Source organism: Garra rufa, chromosome 18 (genome assembly GCF_049309525.1).
Source record: "Garra rufa chromosome 18, GarRuf1.0, whole genome shotgun sequence".
NCBI classification, from domain to species: Eukaryota; Metazoa; Chordata; class Actinopteri; order Cypriniformes; family Cyprinidae; genus Garra; species Garra rufa.
Window position 1 is genome coordinate 31,644,735 of NC_133378.1, and position 21,550 is coordinate 31,666,284.

At 37.7% G+C, this 21,550-nt stretch overlaps 1 protein-coding gene across 1 annotated transcript in view; it reads left to right on the forward strand.

Moving 5' to 3' along the window:
• Window positions 1–21,550, forward strand: part of chchd6a (coiled-coil-helix-coiled-coil-helix domain containing 6a) — a 73,586-nt gene that overhangs the window by 38,362 nt on the left and 13,674 nt on the right. The window contains exon 8 of the mRNA XM_073822713.1: window positions 7,606–7,676. Coding sequence (XP_073678814.1) covers window positions 7,606–7,676 — 71 coding nt within the window. The remainder of the gene's footprint in view (window positions 1–7,605; window positions 7,677–21,550) is intronic.

The window sequence follows — 21,550 nt, forward strand, 5'->3', positions numbered from 1 at the left end:
CTGTTCTGTCTCTGTCATATATTCTGTCTGTCATTCTCACTGTCTATCTTTAGTTCTATCTGTTGTTCTGTTTCATTCATTCATTCATTCATTCATTCATTCATTCATTCATTCTGTTTGTTTGTCATTCTGTCTGTCATTCGATCTGTCTGTCCTTCTGTCTGTCTGTCTTTCTGTCTGTCTGGTGTTCTGTCTCTTTCATTTTCGGTTGGTCTGTCTGTCTGTCTATCATTCTGTCTGTCTGTTGTCCTTTCCATCTGACTACCTGTCATTCTGTCTGTCATTCTTACTGTCTGTCTGCTGTTCTGTGTCTTTCATATATTCTATCTGTTGGTTGGTCTGTCTGTCTGTAATTCGTTCTGTCTGCCGTTCTTTCTATCTGTCTAATTATCATTCTGTCTGTCTTTCATTCTCACTGTGTGTCTGTCTATGTGCTATTCTGTCTCTATCATATATTCTGTTTGTCTTTGATTGGTCTGTCTGTCTGCCTGTCATTCAATCTGTCTGTCATTCTCACTGTTTATCTGTCGTTCTGTCTGTTATTCTCACTGTCTAGCTGTCCTACTGTCTGTCTGTCTGTCGTTCTGTCTGTCTATCTGCTATTCTGTCTCTGTCATATATTCTGTCTGTCTCTGATTGGTCTGTCTGTCTATCTGTTATTCTCACTGTTTGTCTGTCGTTCTGTCTTTTATTCTCACTGTCTAGAAGTCCTTCTGTCTGTTCTGTATATCTTTCATTTTTTTCTGTGTCTACTAATCGTTCTGTCTGTCGGTCTCTCGTTCTCACTGTATATGTGTTTGAAATATACTTGAATTTGACTTTGGAACCCTGTCTGTCTATTGTTCTGTCTGCTGTTCTGTTTAACTGTCGACCTATCTTTTTGTCATCTGTCTATATTGCCTTGAGTTGTTTTCTCATTGATTAATTAGCTATATGAATTTCTTTGCATGTCATTTAATTTTAATTCCACTTCCTTTCATTCAAATTCGAATTACAGTCCTGCTGCTCGTTTGCTACCTCAATTCAAATTCAATTCAAATTCAGGATTAATGGCACACAGCCCTGATTTACAGTCTAACATTTGCTCTCAGACGGGCGGTATGGATGCGGTTAACTAAATTTATGCCACAAGTATTCCGTCAGGGCATGAGGGGGCGGTCCGCATTGTGTCAATCTCCGTCGCTGGCTCGGGGCAGACGCAGGCTGTGAGGATTAATGGCGACCCAGTGCTAATTACTGTGCGATCATCATAAATAAACATTCTACATTGGGAGCCCCCCTCCCACCTATACACACGCGTACACACTCGCTATCTCGCACGCATTGAGGTTACAGACGAGCTATCTTCTGTCTAATAGCAAATAGGATCAACCCAGTGTGTCAGATGCCCCAGTATTTATATTTACCTCATTACAAGGAAGCGCCGTTTGCCAAAGGGATCAGAAGCTGGCAATAAAAGGCGCACAGAGTGTTTGCAGTCAGGCTTTACTTGCCGTGTGACACAGTCAGACCACGGGAGTAGGATAATGCAGGCAGTTGGCATGTCTGCTGTTACCCTAGCAGGGGGGTTGGGATGGGTTCAGAAGGGGGGTATCTTCATGACAGACCTCTGAGAGGTGTGGCGTATCCGTCCCGCTTCTCCCGTTCCCCGTCGATGGCAGGTGCAGCTGAAGAAGTCTATCTCGGCAGCGCAGACGAGCCACCGCAGGAACGTTCTCCATGCCGCTTTTATCGCAGCAAACGTTGCGTTTTTTTTCTCCCTTCTTTTTGAAGGTGGCTCACATAATCGCCTAACATCCATAAATTCTGCCAAAGACGGTGAGTTAGCACCACTGAAAGCAAAAGCTGTAAACAGCAGCATTCCGCCACCGTTTTGAATTAGCGCTGGCGCTTTCTAATCCCGCTAAAGCTTCTCCACTCATGTCTGCGTCCCGCTCTTAGCTGCTTCGCACTCTCTAGACAAGATTTTTTTTATTGCCCCGCCGTTTTAGCCTCCCCCCCCCCGCTTCGCTCTTTCTCCCTTGTCACTAGTTGCAAAGCACTTTGAAGCACTTGAGCGTGGGTACGAGATAATAATCCTCCTGAAAACCTGGCAGCCGAGCTGACGTGCTGTCAACGGGAGCCCTCGTTCTAGAAATTCCCTAACCGGCTGCGGCAGGCTTCACCTGGACTGAGAGGAGAGCGGCAGATCTCTGGCCTTCTCTGGCCTGGGGCAGCAGCACTGGCGAAGCTGAAATTAATTAACTTCAATGTATTTAAAATTTCATTTTTTTTCTGAAGCAGAATTATCAATTTTTTCCCCCGTTTTTTCATGCTGTGTTGGGTGTACGTTGAAGTCAGGGGCTGCTGGGGTGTAATAGCTCGTTGACTTCGTAATGGTGAGAAGCAGGGAGGTGGAGCTGCATTACAATCAAGACGAGGACTTTTTTGCATGCGTTTTTGCTGTGTTGCATCTCGGTATGTTAATACACAAAGTAAGCGCTGATGCGTTGAAGAAATGTCTGATTATGTTGCTCCTGCTTATTCAGCCTTATCAAATTTTCATATTTATGTTTCTTGCTTGATTCAGTGATTTAATCACCCACAGGAAGTCTGCACATGGCTTTTAGGATATAAAAAAGGCCTTTTTGATGTCATAAATCAGTTTTTAAGAGAAGACTGTCTTTAAAATATTTGCAAACAGATCCTGGAATTGTTGACAGTGTTTTTATTGTTTGAAGTATTACATTGTTATCCACAATCTTTAGCACTCATTAGCCATACAATTAGACCTTGCTTAAATTGGGACATTTATACTAGTATGCTGCTTAGTAATTCCTAGTTAGGATTTTTTTTGTAGTTGCGACCAGTGTGACCAGGGTAACGCATTACAAGTAATTTTGCACAAAGAGTTTTATGGCCAGAAAAAAAAAAAAGCCAGTAAATTTGATCCCATCACTGGCCATTGGCAGGTGTGCCAAAAAGTTAGTTTTAGGCCCGGTTTGTAGCAATAGACAATAATACGTTGTATGGGTCAAAATGATTGATTTTTCTTTTTTGCCAAAAATCATTAAGATATTATGTAAGATCATGTTTTTATGAAGATAGTAGTAAATATTTCAAAACATATTTTTTTTTATTAGTAACATGCATTGCTAAGAGCTTATTTGGACAACTTTAAAGGTGATTATCTCAATATTTACACTTTTTTGCACCCTCAAATTCCAGATTTTCAAATAGTTGTATCTTCGCCAAATTGCCTTTTCTAGCAAACCATTAATCAATGGAAAGCTTATTCATTCAGTAATTTCAATAAAAAAAATGGACCTCAAGCCATCCTAGGTGTTTATGACTTTTCCAAGCTTTAAAATGGCAGTGAATGGGGTTTAAAATTTAGAAGCCCAAAAAGCTGCTTCCATACATCATAAAGTGATCAGAAGTTCTCGACAAGGCTGTGGGGGATTAATAAAGGCCTTCCTTATTTAAAACTTTATAAACTGTAGTCTGTAGTTTATGCTAACTGTAGTATGTGCAATCACTAATAGTTTTTCATACTTTTAATACTTTAAATATAATGGTGCAGCTCAAATATTTAATTGCTTTCCCATTTATGCCAGAACTAGAGTAGGTTGTACAGCTCCTGACTGGTGCAAAATGCCCTAGATGCCCTTCATTCTGTGTACAGTACATCCCACAAAATGTAACCATTCAACCGATGTGTTTTATCAGTTACTTTTGCTCTTTTTGCTTTTGGAATTCAAACCTACATTCTCCATAATCTTTACAGTGTGTACATAGCCTGAGTGTCTGGGAAATGTACACTAACTACTATGCCACGGCTCTAAAATTGAAGGTTGTTTTTGAAAGTACACTAACACGGGTTACAGTCTAACATAATGGATGGTTAGCGCTTTGGGTCCATTGATTCCCCAATGCTGATCCCTGTCTGTCACAGGAAGTGCTCATCCTTGGGAGGAAGTCTTGCAGCAAATGCACCCTGCAGCGAAGCATAGCTGCCCGATACAGATTAAAATGCTGATTGGATTAGAAAAGCAGCGGCTGTGACTGAAAGGCGAGGGTGTCACTGACGGGCAGTGCCAGGCAAAGAGGAGAATGACAAAGCAGGTGCCAGCTGCGTGATTATAACGAACAAATCCCTTCCTGCTGCGATGCTACAGGAAGGGCCGTTCGGCGCTAATGCATGCGAGGATGCAAGAGGGGGTTTTCATTTCGGTAACCCTTATCTTTCCTCTCTGTGCTCTCATTTAGAGTCACTTGTTCATTTCTAGCATAAACCCATCCGGTGTCAACTGCTGAATAGCAGCTGTGATGATGGTCAGACATCATTATCTTGAAGTGAAGACTTGGAAAACATTATGAAGGCTTTGAAAGTATCCGAAGGCCTCAACAGTTGTTTCAGATCTGTACTTGAGTGTTTTTCATTTACAGAATTAGGGTCCTAAGCTCACTGGCCCTGGCAGGAGAGCGCATGTTATTGAGGATTAGTTTTGTTTTACAGCATTAAGTGTTTCCCGCTGGCATGAAAATGACCCTGAATTGAAGATCTGTCAGGGATTGCTCCACGAAAGGATAAAGGGATTCAGGAAATGTATTTGGGTCAGTGTGTCGGTAATCCTGCTAAACTGCATCATACTCCTAACAGTTTTCACTCTTTATTTTGCATATGATAATGGATCCGCCCACATGTTATTTAACACTTTCTACAGCTTCGAGATGCCTGGAGAATGAGATTCAGTCCTTTGATGATGGAGAAATTTTATGAAGACATTACCGCGTGACCACCCACATTTACACGTCAACAATGCCTATTCGATGTCCATAAAAGTTGGCCCGCCCATAGCGAGTCAGTGGCTTCACGAATGCTGTTCTCTTACTGGTGTTATTTTATTTCCTGTTGATATGGGAAGTCTGGGTGGGACAGTTTGTATTCTTAAAAATAACCAATAGAATTAAAGGGATAGTTGCAAATTGACCTGCTCATAAACAAACAGTACCGAGACAAGAGAACATATTTTAACATCAAAATAAATTCAATTCACTATTAACGAATAAAATCAGTTTATGTTATGCAAAGCAAAAGGTGTTTCTGTCATGCTAAGCATGTTCGCTGTTAATTTACTCACCCTAAGGCTATCCAAGATGTAGATGACTTTTTTTTTCTTGAGTAGAACAGTAACGAAGATTTGATGATTCAATGATGATTCTTGATGATTCATATAATGCAAGTCAGCGGTTGCACGCTTTAGAGAATAAAAAAAAATCATATCCAGGAACGCAAAATTAATACGTGTTAATCTTGACGATATATGTGACCCTGGACCACAAAACCAGTCATAAGGATCATATTTTTTTAAATTGAGGTTTGTAAATTTATACATGCTGAAGAAATAAGCTTTCCACTGATGTAGGGTTTGTTAGGATAGGACAATATTTGGTCGAGAACTTTTTGAAAATCTAGAATCTGAGGGTGTAAAAAAACCAAAAGATTGAGAAAATTGCCTTTAAAGTTGTCCGAATAAAGTTTACATTTACAAAATGTCTTCATAGTTTTACTCATTATCCTAATGATTTTTGGCATAAAAGAAAAATTTATCATTTTCACCTCAGCAATGTATTTTTGGCTATTCCTACAAATGTACGTGGACTGGTTTTGCTGTCCAGGGTCACATATTAAGGTGTTATGAATCAAAGCGATCAGTCTGTATAAGAAACTGGACATTGTTTACAACGTTATTAGTTAGTTGTTTGCAGGTGAGTGTCTTTCTCATCCTAGAAACATTTGATTTGGACAGAAATTTCTAATGTGTAGGAAGAGTCATCAATATTTGTTTCATGTTCTTGTAAGAGAGACTGTAAAATTCATATCTGTAAGCCTTAAATGTGAAAATGCTGTTCGCAGGCTGGGATAAAACAACCATTGCTGGGTATTTGGCAACCCAGTGCTGGGTGAATATTGGACAGAACACATGGTGGGATATTTTGACCCAGCTGGTTGGGTTAAATGTTTTTTTTTCCCAACATGCTTGGTTATTTAAGCCAACTATTGTTTCAAAATTATTATGTTGCTGGGCTGAAAAAAAAAAACATAATTACTGGAGGCAACAGCGATAATCAAAAGATGAACATTTATAAATAAGCAAGTACACCCATTGACAAAAATATAAGACAATATTCAATATTCAAAAAAAGTTTACACCATTGCAATGCATTTAAACTCAGTTTAGAAATAAAAAAAAATGTAGTATTTAAAAATAACATTTTAATTCAAGTGTGTTCAACCATTCTTTGTAATTCCTTTTCACCGACATAGTGCTAATTCTTGTGCTGGTGCGTCGCCGAATTTGCCGAAATCTGATATGGCGATGGGCTGCTGTTTTGCGGGGAAACTGTGAACCTCAGACTGCCACCTCGCGCTTGACTCGTAACTGAAAGATGCTGTGACTGACTACATAACCTTCCCATAAACAAACAGTACTGAGACAAGAGAACATATTTTAACATCAAAATAAATAAAATTCACTATTAACGAATAAAATCAGTTTATGTTATGCAAGGCAAAAGGCTTTCCGTCATACTAAAGGACCGCTGTTGACGCTTTAGAAAAAACAGGTAGAAAAAATAACCCAGCATTTTTTAGAGTGTATGTACAGTTAAATGGTTCTTTGGATTAAATTTTTTTTTAATATAACTCTGATTGAATTTGTTTGAAAGAGGGAAGTCTTATACTCCTAGAATGGCTTGAGGGTGAGTAAATCATGGGCTAATTTTTATTTTTGGGTGAACTATTCAATTAAGAATTACATAATAAATAAATGACTAAATGACACTTGGTACAAAAATTGTCTTAACATAAGCAAACATCATGAAGAAAAACAAATAAAAAACAACAGATGACTTCTTCAAAACAGGTTTGGCTTCTTGTAGGTATTGTAAATGGTTTTATATGTCTATTGCATCACAATCTCTCACATTTTCTCTATAATACTGGTGCTGAACCCCTCATTAAAACATTTAACTTTTCAATATTAGTTCTCTTCACAATTGCTGTTTTTAAACGGCCAAACATTCATCTTCATTAGATAGTTGAAAGCAATTAACTGGATTTAAATAATTCAAGATACAGACCAAGTCTCTTGGTTCGTTTTTGATGTTTGGATAAAATCAAGTGTTGTAGTGTTGCTCAACTTTATCATTCATCATTTGGCTCTTTTCTGTTTCATGTCTCTGTGAGGGGAAATCAAGTATACAAGAGTGTTCAGTCTCTTGATGTGACTCACACCTAACTGAATGATTTTTAATGGTTATTGAGAACTGAGATCTTAAGTGCAAATATCAAACATGAAAAGACAGGATAAATTGATGCAACTTCAAAAGTGCCATAATTGTCTTCTCATGATGCATTTTCCCTCTGTGGCATTATAAAAATACTTACACTACAAAAGTATGGAATCACTGTGATCTTTAATCATAAGGTTGTCAATAATTCTATTCTATTCAGCTCTGTGTTCATTTCATAATCCTGTACTTGCATTCTCGCAGTCCGTGTATTAAGATATTCAGGTGATGTTCATTTTATAATCAGTATCTTTATTGTGTGTGTTTCAGAATGAGGAACGCTTCAAAATGTCCGCTGAACAGTTCCACACTGCTGCAACCAGGAGCGAAGCCAATATAAAGTAAGAAGAGATACAAAATTGTCACTTAATTATAATGCAAACATTTTTAAAGGGGACATTGGATTAAAAATTGACTTTTGACGTTTTGACGTTTGCATATAAATGTGTCTTAGCAGTGTGTGGACACAACCACCCTACAATGACAAAAACTCACTCCTTTTTTAAAAAGAATGTTGTTGTTTTACATGACCATTGAGGAATTTCAACCAAAGTATTTAGCAGACATTTCATGAACACCCTAAAGAAACATACCAACTTGTGGAAAATAGGCATCCGATGTCTCCTTTAAGATTAAAGTGAGTGTTAGCAACATCTGCTTGTGCTCAAGTCAGGATTTAGCCCTTAAGAGGAGACACTGCTGGCTAAAATGCTGTTTCATACACTGGTCAAGTATGAGATTTTGGTTTTTCGTAAAGTGTTTTTTCAGACTAGTGGAAAGAAAACATCCAAAAGACATTGATAAGTGTTTCTTTCATAGCACTTTATCTATTTGCGTCAATAGATTTTTAAATACAATACAATAAAGGCTGTTTTCTCAAAATGAGTTTTTTATCCTACACTGAACCATAAATCTTCACTTCAGTAGCACTTTTACACACCAAACTTTACATTTTTATTCCTGTCGGTTTCCTGAAGGTTTTTAAAGAGGGATTTGTTTGTATATAATTTGCTTGATTATATACATTTTATCCCCCCCCCCCTCCCAAATTAAAATATATGGTTTTCTGTCTGCTCTAAGTATTTTCTAAATAATGGAGTGACAAATGAGATGAAAAACATTTGACTCTGTTATGTCAATAAAAATTAAACAATTAAACATTTTTTAAACCGACTTCATTTAGTGTTTAGATTTTTGTACTAGAAATTAAATTAAATTAAAATTCTTGGCCGAAGTGGAAGCCGAACAAAATTACACAGTGGGCCGAAGGCCGAATTACTGAACACGCTTTTTCGTATTTCCCCCATGTATTTTGCCAGTTTTTTTTCACCATTGCATAAATTAAATAGCCAATATTTGCTTTGTACAGTTTTGTCTTGCTTTTCAAAGAAAAAAATCAATTACAAAACAACAATTTAAAAATATTTATTTAACACTGAACATTTTTAACATTTTAGTAGACATTATAGCCTACCAACAAAGCTCAATTTACCACAATTAAGCTAAAATTAATAAGTAAAATAATATTTTTTGGCCATTTTTTAAGACCCCCCCTTCTCGAATCAGGCATGTGTTTTTAATGTACAAATAAATGTAGCCTTGCTAAGCAAAGGAGAATGTTATAATATACGTTTCAATTGAGTTGTTGTAATGATTCTATTTCTATTTTATTTTACAGAACAACAGTAAAATTACAATACTAACATTTATGAATGTTGAATTTTATTTTGGTGGAAACCCGCAAGAAGACCTCAGTACTACTTTTTACTGACAGAAGCATATTTATGAATAATTCTCATCATGTAGATTTTCCTCATGCTTTGGACAATACATGCGTGTATTAGAATTAGTGGTGGGCCGTTATCGGCGTTAACGTGCTGCGTTAACGTGAGACTCTTATCGGGCGATAAAAAAAATATCGCCGTTAATCTATTCTCAAAGTTGGGTTGGGAGCTGGGTCTAAACTACGCAAGATATGATGACTTTCACCTTGATATTTTAGCGCGGATGATGTATACCTAGTCGAATTGCACTGTAGGGGGCGAGAACGAGTCTCCAACTTCTGTGAAATTACCACATCAAATGAGACGTGCAAAGTCTGCAATGGATGCAGTTATGAAGCCGCTTCAGGGCAGGTGCGTGCGTTGCTAGACCCTTTTTACTGGGGCAAGCTTTTTGCGCAGAAGTAGGGGCCTACTTGGTTACACAAGTTTGTATAGGTACTTATGTTGTAAATGCAATTGTCAAGCAGTTTGTGATGCATTTTGGAAACAGGAGATGAGCGCCTGATCTAATGCGCCACCTGGCCCGTTCTCGAAGACTTACTTTTAGTCATTATTTGGGTAGCACGCATATTCTGAATGCCTTCACCAGAATTCAAATTGGCCATTTTAATCTAGATTAATCTAGATTAATTCCAAGATTTAATCTAGATTAATCTAGATTAAAAAAATTAATCTATGCCCACCCCTAATTAGAATACATAACATTCTATAGTTAATTTACTAAAGGTTTGAGGCCGTTTTGCGATTTCAGTCATCATACAGTAACCAGCAGCAACCACCCCTTTCTCTTCTCACAGAAGGCATGTGATGCGATACTAAACAGTCTCGTGCTGTCGCATCTTGTAATGATTTGTGCATCGTTCTCAGACAGTTTTAAATGCTTACACACTGCCGACATGTTTGCTGCATTAGTGCGCACCTCTATTTGATTGCGTCGTGTCATTGTTCAGTATAATTTATTCAGCCTTTTCGCTTATTAATAATTTCGGTTGCCGAACATTCTGTGCATCCCTATTAGAAATGTATTCAAATTATTATTATTATATTTCATTAAAGAATGCCCTATTTGCATATTTAAACCTAACATTTTAGAAAATGTGTAATACAAAAAATGTTTGCAATTATCAATGTAATCGATCAACTAGGTAAGGCAGGCGATAACCATTAGTTAATTTTTTTACCCTATTCACCTGCAGTGTCTCTTCTTAAGAAGAAGCAGAAGTTTCTTTCAAGTGGTTGTTTTTTTTAAATAATTAGCTAGAGTTATTGGTCACCCGGATTTGAAGACTTAAAGGATAACTATTGCCAAAATGCAACCTGGGCTGTTTTTTTTTTTTTACTGTAACTTTTACTGTAACTTATATCTAAAAGCATGATTATGACAAACAAGCCATTTTTGAGATGACTGTGATTTCGTTTTGTAGTCAATGGCCGGTGAATGGGAGTACTAGGGGCATAACTTTGAGCGCATCAAAATCGATATTTTTACAACACTAAGAAGGCTCGACACACCATGAAACTTTGCTCGAAGTATCGCCTGGGTCTCTACACATGAACTCAAGCATTGAGAACATCGTATGTGTACACAGAGTTTACAAAAAAGAAAGGTTTTGAACAACTCACTTACACTGTTTGGGTTTTTGCTCGCAGCCATCTTGCCAGTCAAGAAGTGTCGATCTCCGAATGCGACGTAATAGTGAGGAGAGTAAAAATGGATAGCTCCTAAAGCATATTTCCATATAAATGCACGGCTAATTCGTTGTTTTGTCGCAAGTGAAAAACAATATTAACCTTCTAGTTGTAAAAAGAGCCTCATATATGAAATGTTCGGAGATCGACACTTCTTGACTGGCAAGATGGCTGCGAGCGGAAACCCAAACAGTGTAAGTGAGTTGTTCAAAACCTTTCTTTTTAGTAAAATCTGTGTACACAAACAATGTTCTCAATGCTTGAGTTCATGTGTAGAGACCCAGGCGATACTTCGAGCAAAGTTTCATGGTGTGTCGAGCCTTCTTAGTGTTGTAAAAATATCGATTTTGATGCGCTCAAAGTTATGCCCCTAGTACTCCCATTCACCGGCCATTGACCACAAAACGAAATCACGGTCAATCTCAAAAACGGCTCGTTTGTTGTAATTATGCTTTTAGATATAAGTTTGTCTCATTTACAATAAAAAAAAAACAGCCCAGGTTGCATTTTGGCAATAGTTATCCTATAAGGAATGACTTCAAGTAAAAGTAAACTAAGTTTCAGGTTCCTAGTTCAAAAAGTTACTAAACAGTTACTAAACAAACACACCTGAAAATAAAAAGTGCTTATTTTGTTCCGGTAGATAACAGCCTCATAATAACCTTGACTTTCTTGAATAGAGATGAGATTTTTTAGTGCCTTGAAGATGTTTCATTAAATTAATGATCATGTTGGCAGCAAGGTAAGCCTTTCTGCGGTCTCCTAGTTTACTCCCTGAAATAGTCTATAATTGATGATAGGGTCAAAAGCGAGGCACCGTCATAGCCTTGCTCCGTTGCTTTCAAAGGAAGATGGCCTGGTTTCTATGGAGATAGGTCATTTCTGTCCCTTCTCTGCAAATGGTAGAATGAAAGTAAGTGCATGTGAAAGGAACAGAACATGCCAGGATGGACGGGCAGATTCTCATTAATGTAAATGCAACATCCGAGAAGCCCTCCCCCCAAACATCGATTATTATTATGCTATCAGCTTTATGTTGTGGTTGCTATCTGTCTTTCTCCCACCTCTCTGAAGCCGGAGCCTAGAATTGTTGAGGGTGAATTGCATTTGAGATTCATTAAAGCCAATTTCTTTTCTCCTATGCAGGAGACACAGGCATTTTGTTCTCTCTGGGTTTGAATGAATCTCCAGCTGCTGTAATTAATGCAGATTGTTTGTAGCTCGCCATGACCCCACCGCCGCCCAGAGCTGCTCGCCATTCACTGAGGCTGAGGATCTTTCACAATTTTTTAAATCACATCTCTCTTTTCCCTGTTTCTTCTGTCTCTACCACAATACTCCGTCTCTACCCCTTTCTGGCCATTCTTTCAATGTGTTGCTCACTCTTTTTCACTCGGTTACTCACCCTTATGTGGTTTCAAACCAGTTACACCACTGTCACTAAACGTGCGTTGAAGACGGACACAGATAAGAAGAAATTGTTGAATAAAGTCATTATTTTTGTTTTCGTTGCACACAAAAAGTATTCTTGTAGCTTCATAACATTACGGTTCAACCACTGATGTAACATGGACTATTTTAACAATGGCCTTACTACCTTTCTGGGCCTTGAACATGTCAGTTGCATTGCTGTCTATGCAGGGTCAAAAAGCTTTCGTATTTCATCAAAAATATCTTAATTTGTGTTCTGAAGATGAGCAAAGGTCTTACAGCAGGGCTATTCAATTGGCGGCCCGCGGGCCAAATGCGGCCCGCCAATCATCTTCGTCCGGCCCGAGGGAGCAGCAGGTGGCTTGAATGGTTTTTGCACTAATTAGTTTGTCCACTAGGCGGCGGGCCAGCCAAAAAAGAAAAGCGAGAGAGCCAAGAACCACAACAATCTACCGGAGATCGCAACATCAATAGACGGCAGATTTGACAAGCGCTGGTAGGGCTCCAGACTGCGACCAAATGGTCGCATTTTTTCTGCCGGTGCGACTAAATTTTGTGAGCGGTCGCAAAGGCGCGACCATTGCGTTATTCAACTCATACACGCTGCTATTTCTGTTTCAAATGAGAAACATTAAACGGCAAACAAAGCGAAAGAGAAACCAAAAAGCGCCACGTTTGAGTTGCGCAGCGCGGACCGTTTATCAGCTCCGACCGCAACGCCAAAACAATTGTCCAAGCTCAGAACAGCCTCGGGAACCAAAGTTGATTTAGCGACTCTGTTACTGCACAGTGCGAGATCCAGTGAAAAGTGTTTGATTTCGCCCAGAATAAATTAAGGTTGTTGAAAGATCAGTGAGAATCATTCAAATTCTGCTCAGAATTATGTTATTAACAGCGCTGATGTGGGTCAAACAACTAGAAGTCACACCAACTTAAGCAAAGTCGAATGTATTAATTTCAGGGTTTGTACAACCTTTTGAGAGAGAAATTCAAGCACTTTTCAATGACTTTCAAGCATTTTCCAAAACCATTTTAAGCACTTTATAGCTCTTATGATCCAATTTGAATGTTATTTTGATGGACAAAATATACTTTGTGTTAAACAAACACAAATTTAAAATTAAAAACATAAAATTACGATTATAAATCTGTATATTTTTTGCATATACAATTTATAGTTTATGTAAAGATCGTTTTAAAATCACCTAAATTAAAAGCTGTTATATATTTCAGAGCCTATTAAATGTTGGGCTTCCAATTTTACTGTAATGTTGAATGGACATAATTAATATGTAAAACTGAGAGAAAATTAATTTAATAGAGACACCAGTAATATTGATATCAATACTTCATTAATAATAGGCTACTTGGTAAAAAGATGCTATTAAACACATATTTTGAAATACTTTGTTGTTTCTACCTTAATTTGGAGATTCATTGTGAAATTATGACAGTATAAATATATAAATATGCGATTATTCATGATTAATAGAAAAAAATGTGATTTTTATTTATTTTTTCAATTGATTGACAGACAGCATTATTTATAGATGTTGGTGTTTGTAATATTTATTTAATTTTAGTGAATTTCAATGTAATTGTCTTGGCCCGCTTCAAATTTCCAGTTCGATAATCCGGCCCTCAAATGTATCTAATTGAATAGCCCTGTCTTACAGGTTTGGAACAAAATGGATGAGTGAATAATGACAGAATTTCCATTTTCATTTTTGGATGTACTAACCCTTAAATAGTCCTTCATTGTTTTGTCATTTTATGGACAGCAAATTTACCTAGAATTCAGCAGTTTTTCTGTTTAATTCAATCCTGTTTTCATGAAAACAGCAGGTTTAATTGGTGGATGTCTTTATAGAGAATCCACATATATTTTTGATCAACCCCAGAGCAAGTGGTTGGTCTGTTTTGAATGGTTTGCACATACAGATAACTTGCTCTATGGATATTTTTGAAAGCCATTTTTCTTTTGAAACCGTTCTGTTAAGTCTGGCTGTTCATCCAAACCCCCCACAGAACAAAGCACCGTGGGTACTTTTGTGCGTTAGCTAATGTTTTAGAAAGGAGGGCAATCATTCAAAACATTTCAATCCTGAATTCACCAGACGACTCTTAAAAATACATTTATGTTTGACAATACAAAAATAACACTTTTGACCGTTAAACCTGCAGATGGCTTGTGACTAATTCTCTCCCAGCATGCTTTGTGCTAGATTTAAAGAGGGATTTGAAACGATAATCTCACAAGGCCGTCCCAGTGTGCGAGGTATCGTGTAGCGCGGCAACACGCCATAGAGCTCAGATCGTCAGATCGAGTGTGCGTGATTTACGTGTGTAAGTGTTTGTGTTAGCTTGTTTCCTCTCCTGTCCCACTCGAGTCTCACAGGTTTTGTACCAGCTGTCGGCGAGTGCCAGTCGTAGGTGTAATGATGGCAAAAAGGCGAGTGCTTTGAGGTTATACAAACGATGTTGGCACCTGGGTAATGAGCTTCCCCCTGGGGACGTCTCATCTGCCAATCAGAGCACAGAAGAACATCTGTACATGACTACTTGAGTTTCTGTGTGTCTTTGTCGGTAGTGTATGACCTTGTTCTTTTACTAAAACAGCCGAGCCGAACGCAGACTGAAGCGTCTCTTTAAAGTCGACATGAAGTGGTGTTCGCAATCCTTTTTACTTTTGTAATGACATGTTTTTTTTTTGAGTAAAACGAGAAGAAAAAAGTGGGCTTTTTGGGACAGAATAGAGCCAGATGGCTGGAATTGAAAGATTGACACATAAGGAGATTTAAAGTCCAATGAAAGGTTGTTGCAGATTTTTTGGTGAAAGATTCAGAAGTCCACATTCAAATCAATCCAGAGGTTGGTGGAAAATGTTAGGTCCATTTTGAAAATCGCTGCACCCAAATTAATGCATAAAGAGACTCCTTTATGTCCCTTATGCCAGAGATGGACTGTGATGTCTTAAACTTCTCTTTATTTTTGAGTTGACTTTTATGAATAGATTTTCAGTCAGACCAGCTTTTATTTTTATTTTTTAAAGATTCCCCATTGAGAGTTTCTGCATTATCCTGTCTTCCCATGCATTTGTGGACAACCAGCTTTTTTGGTGCACTTGAATGAATGATTGTAAACTTGCTATATTCAAGAAATCACAGATTTAGAACATCAAACTTCTCTTGCAATGGCTTTTTTACTACTTGGTTCTGGCCATGAATATACAGTTGAAGTCAAAAGTTTAAATACACCTGTCAGAATCTGCAAAATGTTAATTGTATTACCAAAATAAGATGGGTCATACAAAATGCACGTTATTTTAGTACTGACCTGAATAAGACATTTCACATAAAAAAATCATCCACGAGAAAATAATAGTTGAATTTATCAAAATTACCCTATTTGAAAGTTTACATACACTTGATTCTTAATACTGTTTTGTTACCTGAATGATCCACAGCTGTTTATTTTTTTTTTTAGTGGTAGTTGTTCATGAGTCCCTTATTTGTCCTGAACAGTTAAACTGCCCGCTGTTCTTCAGAAAAATCCTTCAGGTCCTACAAATTCTTTGTTTTTTCAGCATTTTTGTGTATTTGAACCATTTTCAAAAATGATTGTATGATTTTAAGATCTATCTTTTTACACTGAGGACAACTGAGGGACTCATATGCAACTATTACAGAAGGTTCAAACACTCACTGATGCTTCAGAAGGAAACACAATGCATTAGGAGCCGGGGGTGAAAACTTTTGGAATTTAAAGATCAGGGTAAATTGAACTTATTTTGTCTTTTGGGAAACATGTAAGTATCTCCTGTAGCTTCTGAAGGGCAGTACTAAATGAAAAGAACTGTGATATTTAGGCAAAATAAGAGAAATGCACACATCTTCATTCTGTTCAAAAGTTTTCAACCCCAGCTCTTAATGCGTCGTTTTTCCTTCTAAAGCATCAGTGAGTTTTTGAACCTTCTGTAATAGTTGTATATGAGTCTCTCAGTTGTCCTTAGTGTGAAAAGATGGATCACAAACACTGATTGTTGGACAGAGTTCAAATACACAGAAATGCTGAAAAACCAAAGAATTTGTGGGACCTGAGGGATTTTTCTGTTTTTCTGTTTAACTATCATTAAACAAACAAAAAAAAAAACATTTTGCAGAATTTTGTAAACTTTTGACTTCAACTGTAGCCGTGACAGCTGGCATGGTACTAAATTATAATCGATCAGTTAATCAACTGAAATAAGATGCACTAATGAATTGTACACAAAAAGACCAGAAAAAATGAGTTGAAAAAAGAAAAAATTGATTTCCAGTTGAGTTAAAATTTGAAAGATTAGGAATTGCTAATCCCTTCTTTCATAGTTTCTGCGCTATCTTACGTACAGCTTGTTCTGCTCTTCCAATCCACTTGTTGGCAGTTATATTTCGGAGAGCTTTAGCAAGCATTTTTGCTTTTCTACCTGCGTGGAGCTGATGTTTTAATCCTAGTTTTAATCCCTGGGGCTACGGCAGCCTCCAGACCCCCGACTCCTGGAGCATGACAAGGCCGGCGTTTAATCCCCACCCGCCTCACAAGCCTCTAGCGGTTCAGGATCCCTCTGACGCTCGCCTCTCCAACACGGAGCTGTGAGACAGCCACGGCCCCGCGGCCATCCTGCCCCGTTCCCAGACGAGTAGTGCGGTGGATCTGATAACTCAAATTGAAAACGCCTGCTGAGGAACTGCGATCCAGCCAAGGCGAACTACCGAACCTACAGGGCTGTTAAGAAACTCAGCTGGACCTGTCAGTCAGGAATATAGACTAGGCAGCGGAGATCAGGAAGGGTGGATTGGGTGCACCATAAGATGTTTGCTAATGCTGAGGTTCACTGCATGAAATTGTAGGTTATTCTAAGCGAATAAATCCCACATAGAAATGTCTGGGATAAATTAAAAACCAAAATCAAAATTTTGTTATATTATAAAATGACATTAATTCTGTCATTAATTACTCACTCTTGTGTTGTTCCAAACCTGTAAAACCTTTGTTCATCTTCAGAACGCAAATTAAAATATTTTGGATAAAATCTGAGAGCTTTCTAACCCAACATAGACAGCAAAATGTTCAAGGCCCAGAAAGGTAGTAAGGACATCGATAAAATAGTCCATGTGACATCAGTGGTTCAATCTATATGAAGCTACGAGAATACTGTCTGTGTGCGGAGAAAACAAAAATAGCGACTTTATTCAACAATTTCTTCTTTCTGTGTCAGTCTTCAACACAAGAGTACCACAACACATGCATGTGGTGCTGCTGACGCAGGAGCTGGCATTCTGACATATTTTTGTGTTCCACAGAAAAAAAAATAGCATACAGTTTTGAGGTGTGAGTAAATAGTGACACACTTTTTATTTTTAGGCGAACTATCTCTTTAAGAGAATGGAGCAAAGAAAAAGAAGAGTGAGAAATGCATCTGGTCAGCGTCATAGTTGGTCTCCTTTCCCAGTACACTTCCCTGCTCTATGGCAGCCAATTATATAGCCTTAGCCAGGCATTTGTTGTTGTTATATATTTTTTTCTTTTGCGATGGATGTTGTTTGCGGTCTCTCAGAGGAAAGGCCCTCATTAGAGGAGCTGTTGGCTGGAAGGGTGGGTGGAAGTGTGGGACGACTAGACTGTGGGTCATGAGTCTTGCTGTAGCACAGCCACACAACAGTACATGTTCATAAGTCTTGTGCAACCCAAATAAAAGTAAAAACCAGCAGGGTTTTTTTTTTCCTCAGAAGAAATATTTTTTCACACATGCCAGAGGTTTCTGGTTTGAATTTTGATGATAATTATCTTGTGGCATTCTCTTCTCACCATGCTCTCCTTGCTTCATTTATTCAGATGAATGAAAAACTTTATTTGACCATGATGAGTCATCGTCATGGGTGATTTATGTACTTTTTGCAGTTGATTCGCTTTGAGAGTTTTGCATTGGAATTTTAGACTTTTATCTGAAGTTTTTCTTTTGCAATTGGGGGTGCTGTGGCCTAGTGAGATTTGTGTTTTAACTAAAAGTTTGTATCTGAAAGAAGTAATGCTTGTGAAAGAATTTACACAGAGAAAATCACTGCTTTGTGACCATGTTTTCAGTTTTATTGTTGTACAGACTCATTGTTTTACTCTAGACACAGACACACACACACGCATATGGTCCATTCTACAGAATTGGTGCAAACTGCTGTCCCACAACCAAAAAAAAAAAAAAACACAAAAGCATCTTAGATGTTTACTAAGATCCTTTTATTATTTATTGAAACCCACAATAATATTTAAAATATCTGTAAGCTTAGCATATATAAAATCATCATTTAGTGGGTCATTGCAATTGGGAGGTGGCTGTTCCAAGCCCTAACCCCTACATTTCAACTTATGAAAATATTGAAATAATTTTTGCATTTTATTCCATTGCTGTTTTTGAAATATCTTTTTTGTTTTATATTTTCTGTGTAAATTATGAAACTTAATCACTATACCGAAACAGTGTATGTTTAAGTCCATTGTTTGAGACTGATTTTAACTACACCCCTACATTTATGATCAGGAAATATTTATGTGTCCCTCTCTCTTATAGCTAGATAGACCCCATGATTTTAAGGTAAATGTGTTCAAAATTCTGAAAAATCTGTGTGTAACTTTACAGAATGTCGCTACCGAACATAATTTTTCTAAGATTAAACACTTTTTTTGGAGTTATTCCATAGGCTTGGGTGGTATACAGATTTTGATACCGTCAAACCTCTTCCCTATTTCACCTCGGTATACGGTATTACCGTGAATAATAAAAAAAATTATGACGTAAGGCTCAGACAGCATCACCAAACTGTTGGCTTGTGCCTAAACCGTTCAGAAACTGAATACCATACACTATTACTGAAACAATAATAAAATAACATGCACAACAATATTAACAACTTTTATTAGCAACAAATAGCAGTTTATAAAAAAGTGCAAATACAAACAGAATTAAATGAGCATAAACATCCAGTTTTCGCGCAGAGACGCACACAACAAATCAATTAAATTAAATCACACCGCCTGAACAACTTTTAATAACAAAGAAGAGCAGCTTATAAAAAAGTGCTAATAGACCCACAACAGTCAGCCAGAGTTGAATTAACATAAGCATCATCCATATTATAAAAAGTATTGCGAAGCAATAGTCCTAAACAAAAACTTCTGCTTTCCAGTCTTCTTTCCAATATTGTTTTTAACATAAACCAAATAATAATACCTGAATCAATTAAATAAATAAAAATAAACAGTGCGAATAGGAACGAATGACAAGTGGCATCAATCTAGTCAAGATTTTTCGCTAGAAAAAACAGCATGTTTACTTTGTCCGGCTTTAACAGGGCACGTTGTGGACCGACAACTTTACCTGCAGTGCTGAAAACCCGCTCCGATGGTGTCAGTGTTGCCAACTTGGCGACTTTTCAGACCCCCTTAGCGACTTTTTTTCAAAAAAGCGCCTAGCGACAAATCTAGCGACTTCTTGGACAAACCTTAATTTAGTTTATGAGACTCTCTGTTACTGCCGCGCGAACGCAAGTCGTGCTTTCCCAGCGCGCGCGCGCTCACCCTCTCTCTCTATCTGCGTCTGCTCTGTTCAGTGAGCGGCAGAGAAGCAGCATTTTCAAATAAAAAAAGATATTCTGATGCGTTTAACTCTATTTTACATGCAAGTATAGGCGAAATCACAGCACAGCTGTTGTCTTAATCGTATGTGTATTTGATTTTATTAGACAATGTCGTGTGATTATGAATCCCGATTTTAGTGTAGATTAAAATCTTCGAGAGCTGGTTATGTAGTACAAATGGGCCACGTTTCAGTCACTATTTTATACTTACCGCGTTGTCTGACAAAAGAAACCGTAAAATATATCAATATATCTATGAAATATATAAATGAAAACAGTTTTATTGAATTTGGCTGCATTAAATAGCAGTATGCCAGCACAGAGACGCAAGACAGTACGACGTACTGACGTCACTAATATGCTAATGAGTGTATGACGTCATTTAGCGACATTTGGCGACTTTTCAAGCGGGGTTTAGCTACTTTCCATTGAAAAAAGTTGGCAACACTGGATGGTGTGCTTGTGGCACAGACGCACAGGTACTTTCGTGCCACTCGCGACATCTGGGGAAAACGCAGCATTTTTCCACCAGAGAAGTGGATCCTTGTCTCCTGAGTGAACTCACTCGCACTGAGTGAACTCGGGTCCATCCTCGCAGCAGTGAGTGGATGGTGGTTTCGTATATGCGACCTCAGGTTCAAGGTATTTCCATCTCTCGTGGTCACCTTTTTGTTGCACAATTTGCAAATTGCCTTGTCCGTATTTACCACCTCTCCCTTCTTGTTCGGTCAAAACCCGAAATACTGCCAAACTGCAGAAGTTGTGTTCTTTTTCGAGACCAGGTCACTTGGTGCGCGACTCGCCATCTTTCCCTACCTCTCTCTTTCTCCTCCACGCTGTCACGTGATGACAACCACGCATACGCATTTTTAGGCATTAAATAAATTATATTTAATATTTAATCCTTGTCTCCTATATAAGTGCATTGTTTTTTATGACGGAATAACGGTATTGAAACTGATACCGTTGCTATTTTTAGATCCCGCGGTATACCATATTACCGTATTACCGCCCAAGCCTATTATTCCATAACATTTATGTTCAGAACGGCGCTAGCTAACCATGTGCTAATTAGCAGCTTTGAGCTAGGTTCAAAAGTATCTAAAATTGTCACTATTGTCACTTTAACATTTCGTAAAGTTTAGATAGTGCCATCTTCGTTGAGAAATCAGGATGTTACTTTAGTTCTAGAATAAATGTGAACATGCATTAATTTACCTTACAAAAAACTGATTCAGTATTCCTCAAAATGAATAAAAACAATGAAATGCTACTCAGAATATGATGCAAACCTGTAATAATTAAATATGTTAAGTAATACAATTTTTTAAACGTATTTAATCCCATTGTATAAACCAGTGTCTTTGCTTCTGACCTTTAATGATCCAATGCAACCATACTATATAAAATAAAAATCTTATTTTGTGGTCTACTTTACAGATGTGAAATTATTTTTCCTTCAGCCTGAGGCTTTTGATATGAAAGGGTTTTACATTTGCCAAAAATAGAACTTTTTATATTAAAAACAAATAAGATTTAAAAGTAACACAAAAGTAACGTAATGCATTACTTTCCATAAAAGGTAACTAAGTAACGTAATTAGTTATTTTTTGTGTGTAACTCAATATTGTAATGCATTAC